This window comes from Olea europaea, chromosome 12, assembly GCF_002742605.1.
Source record: "Olea europaea var. sylvestris chromosome 12, O_europaea_v1, whole genome shotgun sequence".
In the NCBI taxonomy this organism is placed as follows: domain Eukaryota; kingdom Viridiplantae; phylum Streptophyta; class Magnoliopsida; order Lamiales; family Oleaceae; genus Olea; species Olea europaea.
Genome location: NC_036248.1, coordinates 6,499,434 through 6,510,601, shown reverse-complemented (window position 1 = coordinate 6,510,601; position 11,168 = coordinate 6,499,434). Strand labels below are relative to the sequence as shown.

Below are 11,168 nucleotides of genomic sequence, written 5' to 3'. Positions count from 1 at the left end.
TAGGCAGAGGTACAAAACACTTGCTTCTTGCTGTCTTGAACCTTTGGAGAAAACTTTCTGCCCATTCGTTTGGCATTTGACGTAGATTCGCCAAATCAGCTAAAGTGACTTCAAACTCAATTTTATAAAATTGAGCGTGAAACAACTGTTCCAATTGTTGCCATATTTGAACAGAGTTCGTTGACAAGTTGATGAACCAGGAGAAAGCTACTCCTGTTAACGAACTAGGGAAAAGCCTCATTTTATGGTAATCGGTTACATCACTACTTTGCAATGTGAATCGTCCTATGTGTTCTAGAGTAGACACCTCTCCTAAACCGGTAAACAGTGAGAATTCTGGCACTTTGTACCCTCTAGGCCATGGGTATGCTTGGTCTACCCAATCAGGATATGGTTTTGTGTACGTCGGCCTAATGACGGGACGTACCCCAAAAGTCATCTGATCCTGTACGATTTCCATAATCTGGTTTCTCAACATGACGTTGGGATCATATGGAATTCCTACAGGCTGATTAACCGGTTGATTTGCATGAGGCCTGATGTTTGGTACTTGATTGGCAACAAAATTACCATAATTAGGGCCATTACCATTAGCCTGAACATCTGTTCCTTCATTAACACGTGGGGTGTGTTGTCCATTGTTTAGGACATTATCTCTTATGTTTGGATTACCCCCCAAGTTAGGCATACTATTACCATTGTTCTGATTTGGCACTGTAGTACCCCCTTGGTTTGAAGTAGAGGGAGCAAAAAGCGATTTTACCCCTTGATTCGGATTTAGGATCGAGAGATTATGTCTCACAATTGTCCTAGTTTGAAAGTGGTTTGTAAGAGGTATAGCCGGTTGACATATTTGGACTACTAACTTATTCATTGTTTCGTTCAACGTCTTTAGTTGTTTGGCCATGTTGTCATAGTGTACATTTCTATTTTGTGTAAATCTTTCCATATTATGAATACTTCGAAGATTTACCTGTTCAACGACGTCTTGCGTGAGTTCTCCAAGTAATGCACGCATGGTTCTAGAATCCAACTCCGTCATTGGTTCGTAACGACTGTTACTGCTCTGGTTCTGTCCATCTGTTCGTGGAGAGGCATGCTGCTCCTCATATCGCTCGATCACAGACTGGATTCCTCCCTGACTTGCTGCTTCCTTATCGGATATCTGAGGCATACTGTTTCACCTTTTGTACTCTCAACACCTAACACCACTGTCCCACTGGGCGTGCCAAATTGTTTCACGCGGGTTAGTCGCTAACAATTAAAAAAGGATCATACAATTGTGTAAGGGACAAACCTCTTGAGACAAAGTCCCAAAAAGGGGGTGTTCTTTTATTGACGATGACTTTACAATTGGAAATTAAAAACAACGTGCCTCCAAGGGGCGCAAGCACGCGAGTTACTGAAAGAAAAGTGTTTAAATCTAAGCTAAGGAAATGAAAATTATATATTCTCTATTTGAGAGTTTTTGATTCGGTCCTTTGCTTTTATGTCCTTTTTTCCTTTTATACTTCATGGACGATCTCTTTGTGATCAACCGCCCTAAAAACTGATTGATCGTCCTATAACTGCCCACTTTCTTCGTAATGGCCAACTTGTCATGAAAACTGCCTCTTTTAACTGCTGCCATTACACTTCATCGTTCAACCGCTTTCGATTGAATTTCTTGAATCATGGAACGTGATAGGGCTGCTCTAATAACTGTTTTGATAACTGCACTTCTTGATAACCACGACGCTCTATATTTGTTAAGACCTTGGGTGACTTGAAGGTTTGGGCGAGAATAGAGTAACAGCTCTGGGCGACTGTATGACACTCCATTCGCTCAGATTCTGAGCGACTTGCAAACTTGGGCGATGGCGTTACCGCGTTCTTGGGCCTCCTTATTTGGGCCTTCATCTTGATTTGTTTGATTGGGCTTCGTTCTTTGGGTTATCTGATTTGAGGATCCTCCAATTGGGCTTCACTCCTTGAGCTGCTCGATTTGGGCTGAATTTTTATGTGTCAACAAGATTAAAATCAAATTTTTATTATATTTTGATAAAATTAGATAAAATGTATTATTAAAAAGTTATGATTTCTATAAAATGTGTGATTAATATTAATTGTTGATTTTAATTTAAATTAAAATATAAATTTTAGTTTTTGTCAGACGGGAGCAGAAATTGACTTACCCATCTAAAAAGTCCAATTAGAGGACATAGAAAGTAGATTCACTCCTCATATTAAATTAAGGCAAAAACAAAAAAGATAAATAAATAACAAATACTAAAGTGCTACGTAACGTATGGATAGAAACCATCTTCGGAGATATGGACGATCGAGGATAAAAATGAGACAATAAATATATAACTGCTACAATAACAAACATGGAGGACCTTTGATGCAAATTTCTGGCCCAAAACAAGTGTCAATCGACTAAGCACGGTGCATGGGAGACAAAAACAAGTGTCAAATGACCTAATAACCACGTAACCAATCGAACGGTCAAGGATCAATCACCATCATAGTCACACACTAATGAATCATGTATCAAAAAATAAGAAAAATCTCTTCGAAGAAAAGATTTATTTTGTCAAAAAAGGGGAAAAAAAAATCCAAAAATCCCCAAATCCAATTCCTTCAATCTTTTGCTCATGGAACCTAATAATGACAGCAGTGGACTGAGCTCTTACTTCCTCCATCAGCTCCACGGCCAATCTCCTCCGCCACCACCAACCTCCGCCGCTCCCGGAAACCTATTACCGGCAAATGGAGTTGTACCTAACAGTACGACCACCACCAACATGGCGTACCTCCATAGCGTCCCTTCTGCGGTGTCATCTCCTTTGGAGACTGTGAAGAGGAAGAGGGGAAGACCCAGAAAGTATGGTACTCCTGAGCAAGCCGCCGCTGCTAAGCGTATGTCGGGCTCTTCCGTGCCCAAGAAACGGGACAACCAGGATTTGACGGCGGCGGCGGCTGCCGGATCTTCTGGTTCTTACTCCTATCATTCCAAGAAGTCCCAGTTGGCTGCTCTCGGTAATCCTCCATTTCTCACTCTCGTTCTATCTGTTCATATCAACATATACATGCATGTATGTATAATGTACTGTTTTGGATGTATGTATGTTATTTCGTTTGTATGTATGCATGCATGCACTCGAATAACCTTTCGAATTGTGTCTCTTAGTTATGTGGATGCTTCACGTTTTATCTTTATATGGTAATATTTGCCGATTAGAGAAAAAAATTTCTTAGCTCTTTTCCGACTCCTCGCAGTTATCTGATTAATTTACTCGAACTGTTTTTGGTTGTTTAGATTTTCCGGAATCTTACAATGTTTAAGTCAACAATTCTTGATAATGTTGTGTTTATTGTAGTTCTGCAAATGATACAAGAAGTTAGGTAGGTGTGGTGAAGGAGATTCATTTTTCCCCCCTGAAGTTATTTTGGCCAACAAACCATGTCTTTAAGTTCACTAAAACTAGAGTAGAAGTTGCAGGCCATGATACTTCTCGAACAGAAAATGCATGCCTTTTACCATTACAGTCTTTTGTGTAGTTTTTGCACATAGAAGGGTAGAACCATGTAAAGTGTACTTCGGCGTATGAAATTTGTCTTTTATTTCTCTAATTGTTCTGTTGAGTTGTTTGAGATTAAGAGATTTCTTCAACCAACAATTGTGAGTCCATGACTCACTGAAGTATGGTGACCTTGTTCTTGACATTTTCGGAAGAACATGCATATGACTCACTAAACAGTTCTTATATAGGTCTAGACTTGCCGATTTCTATATATTCTGGGGCATTGTGCTTTCACGTGCTCTTGTAGAGCTCTCGAATAAACTGCTTCATTCTTGAGTTGCATTCAATAGTAATTAGGTTTAATATAGATGCACCTGAGAGTTACATGAAAAATAGGCGTGTTATTTAATATGCACAAAATGTATGATGTTGTATTGTCAACCATAGTTCTCCCAACTAGCCTTTAAGCTCCCCCAATTTTCGGATCATTTATACATGGAGAAAAATAGAATGTCATAATCTTCCAAATTGTTTTAGAATTCTAGCTATGTGCCATGTCATGCTTTCGAACTACAAAATCACACTCCTTAGTAGTAAACCTGTCTCAGTGGAAATAAAAACAAATGGAAAGTACTAGAAATGAAAATAAGCAAAATTAGGTGACATGTGGAGGGAACTCTGTGCATATGGAGCTTAATTTGACAAAAGAAGAGAACTTAGATATGTGATGGCATGGTGTTCAAACTGGCCTCTTCCCAGACAAAACAAAAAAATCATAAAAAGGAGAGGTTAGCGAATCTTTATCAGTATGTATATCAAATGTCAAAGCTTAGCTTCTTTGCATAATTTACACAAGGTATTGGAACTTCTGCTTAACACATATGCCTTACACAGAAAATCATTGCAGTTATAACATATAAATACTTCTCAGTAATTTAATGTTAGGCGCACTGTCTATCTTTGCACTTTATGAAATGTTGGCATGTGTTTGTTGTAAGAGCATATTTTATATGGGCTTCATTTGCTTGAAGTTTTTTTTAGTTTCTTTTCATTCTGCGCTTTTCATTTTTCCTTTCTTAATCATGGGGCAAGTAGGCCATGCTCATGTGATATTTCTCTTTCTACCTGGGTGGTGCAGGCAACATTGGCCAAGGCTTCACTCCTCACATCATTAACATAGTTGCTGGAGAGGTATGATTTTACACACTGGCTATAAAATCAAATCATATTTACATATTAGTACTGGTATAAGATGTAAAAGCTTCCTTTATTTGATAGAATTCTTTGCGTCATTATGCTAAGAACGTAAAATGAGTATTATTGCTCATGGTAAACTACTTTTTGTTTTTATTATTTTTTTTTAAACATAAGTCTTTTTTTTTTTTTCGATTAATGGTGGTTATCTTTTATATTTGAACTAATAGATGGGAAAGCATTTTGTTATTATCGGGAGAAGAAGTTACTTGATCAAATCCTTTGGAGTTTGGACTTAATTTTGCTGAAAGTGAAATGATATAAACAAAAAAGTCATTGCCATTACTGTCTATATTAATTTGCCACGCTCTCTATTATGTTTGCAATATGTTACCAATACATAGTCTCTGTATTGCTGCATTTCATGCCATGGTCTATGAGTACCTTTGGTCATGGGGTGTGTGTGTGTGTGTTGTATATCAGGGATACCTGAATGTATTTAGAAGAAAATGTGTAGCATGGCTGGTTCATAAGCTTTGTTGAAACTTGTGATTATCCAATGACAATCTATAGCATATTCTTTTTCTTCTTTTACTATTGCAAGATCCTTCTTTTATTTTATTTTCTGTATCTTTCCATGAGTTCTCTTACATGCAATTTATATGTTAATCTGATGCATTATGTGCTGAATAGTTTGTGCTCAAGGTCATATCTTCATTCTGTGTTCGACTTACTATCTTGCGGAACTCTTACTTGGATCTGACCATAAAGCCTGCTAGTTTACGTTTTAAATTAACTAGACAAATTACAGCAATATTGCAAGGGCCTTCATCTGATAGTTTTTATAAAGTAATTATAAATCTATCTACAAACTTGAAGAGTCCATGTTCGTATTGAAAAAGTTCAGAGAGAAATCTAGGTGTGAATGTGGATCAGTCAGGCATAGAGAGAATTGTTATTTAAGTTATATCTCAAAACGATGGGCGTTTTGCAAAAAGATAAATATGCCTCATTTGTCCAGAATGTCTTGCATCATGAAGAAGCAGAGGGAGAGGTATTAGCTGCATGTTATCCATCGAAGTTTCTACTTTGATATTCTTAATAAGAAATCAAAAGGATAGATTATTGAAAGACTAAGCAATGTGCGATGTTAGATCGCATCATGATTAATGAAACTTATCCGGTCTTGAACATAGAAGACTAAATCGTGGTATCTTTTATTGCTATTTTTTGTTCAACATGGAATTTTCTCCACTTATTCTAAATCCAAAAATGGGAACAAAATACTTTTTGACCAGACCGAAATAGAGTTATATACATTCTCAAGGGATTTGTTTGAGCATCTCTAGCTTGTTTAAAAATTAAATGTGATCCAATAAATTCAGAGTTGATTCCTTCTGCATAAACACATCAGTTACTAATTAGTGCATTCATATGCTCATTCAGATTTCCTTTTCAAGAGTATTGTAACTAAGTCAAATTTATAAAACAATCTGGTCAGCATTCTGGCATCGAGTCAGGGCATTCGTTCCATTAAAATTCTTTGAACAGACACATTGTGCTGCACATATTTATCTTATTAAGTTATTCATTTCTTGAGCATGTGCAGGGGTCTTGATCTAGATGGCTATTTACAATTTGCTTATTAATGATTCTTTTCCATCTTAGATTGCAAAACTTGATTAGAAAATGCAAATTCAATCAATCGATCTTACAGAATTGTAGAAAGTCAAGGGAATGGTCATTGATGGTGTAGGATCATTGTGATAACACAATATGACTTTGCTTCTTCTTGTCTTCCTACTGTCTTGTTACCTCTTTGGAGGATGGAATTCCGTTTCATAGATGTTGCCATATGTTCCGTATCACTCAGTTTTAGGGTTTATTCCATTTCCACTTTTTCTGATAGGATTTCACATTTGTGATCTCTATTCCTCTTCCTGGATAATATAAATTACCAAATGACCTGTTCATAGAAGACGCTACCTTAAATGGACATACACATCTAGATGATAAATCTTTCTGTAGTGGTAAGCACACATCCTGAGCACTTTTTTTGACTTTATATATCTCTTTAGCTAATTCATTGACTTCTTGCTAATGCCTTTTATGATATTTCTGGGGTGGTTTTCTTTTGATTTTAATCCAAAAGCATTTTATATGCATACTATTGTAACCTGTTGCCTTTATTGATTGATAACCATCAAAACCTAACAAAGCCGGTTGCATTTGCTAGGATGTAGGTCAAAAAATCTTGATGTTCATGCAACATAGCAAGCGTGAAATGTGTATTATTTCAGCATCTGGTTCAGTTTCTAATGCATCTTTACGCCAGCCATCAACATCTGGAGGCACTGTTACATATGAGGTAGACACTATTTTACTTTCCTACAAAGCAATGAATTCTCCAAATAGAGCTTATGCAGATGTAGTGGTTTTGATCTTCTTGTACTACTTGGTATAATTAATTCCACAAACAATTGGTTTTGTCCTTTCAAATGAATCCAATATGAAAGTGTAGCACGCAAAATGTATTGTAAGCAAAATATAACCTCAAATATAAGGGTGAATCTGTATATTGATAATGCCCTCTTGAAATAGATAAGGAATTAGTCTGTTATGTGATCTTATCCTCTAAACTATAGGTGCTCAGAATCAACAGCAAATTGAGCATCTACACCTATAGTTCCATTAAAATGCCCTACTTTCCAACACCTATAAACACACTTACACCCATCAATACACCTACTTAAATTAGGAAATAGGATATAGTCCTTGAAATCCTCAGTCTTTTCATCATTAGGGATCCCAAACTTATATATACTTCTGGGGTTTCTATTCCGGATTATGCAGTGGGTCATGTGTGTCATTGGACTGTCATACACCAGTTTCTAGGAATGCGCTGTGGTCTGGAGCTGGGTCAAGTTTCACCTTCCAGTTGGAACATCTGCCATAATTATTCACTAGATATGAAAAATGGTTATAAGCTCTGGGGATAGATATGTAATGAGAGGTCACTCCTCTGAACATTAATTCTTCTAAAGAGTAAGACAGTTTTTGTGAGTAATTGCTTCTTTTGAGTTATAATTGTTATTCAACGACCATTTCCCGATTTCAATCTTTTTTGAATTCTCTCATATTGCAATAATATACTCATACAAACAAGGGGAATAACTTCCATTTCTAAGTTAATGAAAACTCTTTGTCAAACTTGAAAAATGAAAGTTTGTTATTTACCGTTAATATTGCTTAGTCTTGAAAATTAGACCAATAAGAGTAGAACAAAAAATGCGTGTACAAATAAATATGAACCTGGGAGTAGAGAAATGCGTGTACAAATAAATATGAACCTGGGAGTAGAGCTCATACTAACTATATGTTTACTGGCGACTAATGGACTGCATATGCTAATTCATATGTGACTTATCTTTGGTCATATATTAAAATTCAATCTGGTAAAAGAATAGTCTCATCTGGTAATGTCAATTTCTTACGACAATGCGTAAAAGCATAGGTCTGATTATCTTGTATCTCTGTTATGCCACTTAGAAGATTTTTTAATGTGAAATCAGTGCAGAATTGACAGTGCCTAAGAAACATTCCTTGCATTTTGTGTTTTCAAATTATTCACTATATATAATATACGTGGTTTACATTTTCATAATAACCGCAAGGTTGTGCTGCATTGTTGTTAAATTTGTTCAATAATGACCAATGAGATGATTTACTATACTTGCTGCCTGATAACTTGATTGTAAGCTATCAACAATAATTTCAATGGGGGTTAGCTATATAGCAAGAAAAGCTGGATAGTTGAATTTTGGCTTTGATAGTGTTCTGTGTTTCTTTTCACCATCAAGGACAATTCCTAAGTGGTTTTTCTGGTCTCAGGGACGATTTGACATTCTCTCTCTATCTGGATCTTATATGTGTACTGAACTTGGAGGTCGAACTGGAGGACTTAGTGTGTGTCTGGCTAGTACTGATGGCCAAATCATTGGTGGTGGAGTCGGTGGACCCCTTACGGCTGCAGGCCCCATTCAGGTAACATTTATTTATATCAAGATCGTAAGTGGGGGAAGAGATCTTTCTTTAGTTCTGCTGTCAGTTTCTTCGTGTTTGGATAAAATCCAATAGCACATTATCCAATTATTTGAGCGGTGGAAATCTTTTGTTGATGATGGTTTGCGTGTCATTACTGCCGCTGTAAGAGCGATCCATTTATGTTGAATCTAGGGTGTCATTGAAATGTGCTCCTTTTGCATACCTATTATTTTTTATCAGGGGTGTGGTCAAAATCCTTCCCAATTTTCCTTACTCTTCTATACTTGTTTGTGCTTACGTGGACCTGTGTACATGGACTGTGGCGATTCCCGAATATTTTGCTGACGAAATATTTTATCTCGTGAGCCTTTGTATGCTAGCCTTTGATATTAACTACTACGCGGGATGAAGTTTACCAGAAATCTGGTGTAAGTTACCCCAGGATGAAGGGCCCTATGGGTGTTTCTACTTTTTATTATATTCCCTAGTCAGGGATCTATGTTTTGACCCATTGCTGCTAAATAAAGAAGGATGGAAAAAAAAAAAAAAAAACTGTTATTTTTATTACCCTAAGCAGGCAGAAAATGGGACATGGGCATGGCATCTAGGCCAACGAAGGACAAACATATGAAACTATATATGCTATATCGTACAAGTTTTTTTAGCACCATATACCAAATAGTTGATGACTTATCTATTGATGGCGTTAATAGGTTATAGTTGGTACGTTTCTAATTGATACCAAGAAGGATATGACTGGTGAAGCTAAAGTTGATGCTACTGCCAGCAAGTTGCCATCACCAATTCGTGGTGGGGCATCAGTTCCAGGCGTAAGCTTCCGAACACCATTTGATTCTTCTAATCGGAATGTCATTGGAAATCAATTTGTGATTCATCAAAGGAACATGCAGTTCACACCGTCAGATTCCATGGATTGGAGAGGTAAAACAGGTCACGGCGCACTCAATTCTCCAGAAAACGGTGATTACGAGCATATTCCCGAGTAGAGGAGGTACTGTTATATGATAGGGTTATGCTTGGGATACATCGTGGCATCCATCATGGTGTCCAAAATGGACACACGGCACCTCGGCGTTGGCTGAGGTGCCTGCCACGTCGGGGCCCACCAGCACCTCGGCCAATACCGAGGTGCCGGGTGTCCATTTTGGACACCATGTTGGACACCTCGATGTACCTTGAGCATTTTTCTATATGATAACCTCTGGGAGTTGCCATAGTGTACAGGTTTTTATGGGTTTTTCTTTTGGCAGCTGACCAATGTAATTCTTGATGTATTACTGTAAATTATCTGCCAACTCCTTGCCCTTCCATGTTTGTCGTTTATATTGATGCATCAAGTTGGCCAATACCGTTTAACATATGAACATTATGTTTGCTATGTAAAAGTGGACATTGAACAAGACTAGACATAACAGTAAACGTGATTTTTAACCCCCTTTTCTTCTCATATAAAATTCTCGAGTCTCGTGTAGCACTGCAGCATCAGGTAGCTTCAAACACTCCAATCCATTTCTCATGAGATTAGAACTGTTGGGACATGTTTGTTATACAGTAGTCGTCGAGAATTGTAGTACAATAGGCAATTTTTTTCCCCTTCTCTGCCAGCTTCGTTAAATAAGAGGTCTAGTAATAAACTGTAATTGAAAATAATCTTCCGGTCTTGAGCAAGTCCATAAATATATTCTTGAAAGATAAGTGGATATAAGGAGTGTTGTTGAATCTATAGTTGTGAATATCTTTGGATTTCTTTCATTTGAAATTTTGCCCTTGTTTGAGCTTTATTATTTTCATCAAAATATATTCTTCAAAACTTTTCTTTATTTTTAAATTATATATTTTTCATGAATATATTATTCAAAAATGTGGCTCAAACAAGAGCTTTATTTGAACCAAAGTTAGAAGAATTTTTGGGGTGTGCAATATAGTCAAAACAAAGAATCCTAGTAAAAGTAGATACCTAGGAAAAACGGATAACCTATCTGTTTGGGCTTCATTTTCTTTAGAGAATGTATTTTGAAGGAGTACGATGTTTGTTCAAACTCAAAGGTTGGGAAAAAAATAGACTAACTTGACGGTAGATGATTAAGTGTTTGTTGCTTTTATTTTTTAAACAGTACAATCATGTGTTCACACGTGTGCACCCTTTTTTAAACCTATTTTTTAGTCTGATTGTGTAGCATCTTTTCATTTTGAAATAGGAGATTGATGGAGAATGTGTGGTTAAAAAATAAAGAAATTTTTTGAATTTACATGTAATATTATTTTATTAAAAAATGTGTGGTTGAAAAGTAAAAGGAGAAAATGTCTTTTGAAAATAATGGGATCAAACAAATGCTAAAATTGTAAAAGTAATTTGTACACTATTGTCAAAAGATCCACTCTTTTTTTTTTTTTTTTTTTTTT

General features: G+C 36.6%; 1 protein-coding gene across 2 annotated transcripts; it reads left to right on the top strand.

The window, feature by feature from the left end:
- Nucleotides 1-2,555: 2,555 nt before the first annotated feature.
- On the top strand, nucleotides 2,556-10,198 carry LOC111405387 (AT-hook motif nuclear-localized protein 14-like). Of its 2 annotated transcripts, XR_002704779.1 has the most exons (6): nucleotides 2,637-3,021; nucleotides 4,645-4,697; nucleotides 6,937-7,068; nucleotides 8,592-8,744; nucleotides 9,458-9,808; nucleotides 9,901-10,198. XR_002704779.1 is itself a non-coding variant. In XM_023034242.1 (5 exons), exons 1-5 carry the CDS (start codon nucleotides 2,637-2,639, stop codon nucleotides 9,749-9,751), a joined length of 1,017 nt encoding a protein of 338 aa, XP_022890010.1. In that variant the 5' UTR covers nucleotides 2,556-2,636; the 3' UTR covers nucleotides 9,752-10,198. The 2 variants fall into 2 exon arrangements, 1 of the variants encoding a protein (XP_022890010.1); XM_023034242.1 differs by having other exon boundaries at nucleotides 2,556-3,021; nucleotides 9,458-10,198.
- The last annotated feature ends 970 nt before the right edge of the window (nucleotides 10,199-11,168 follow it).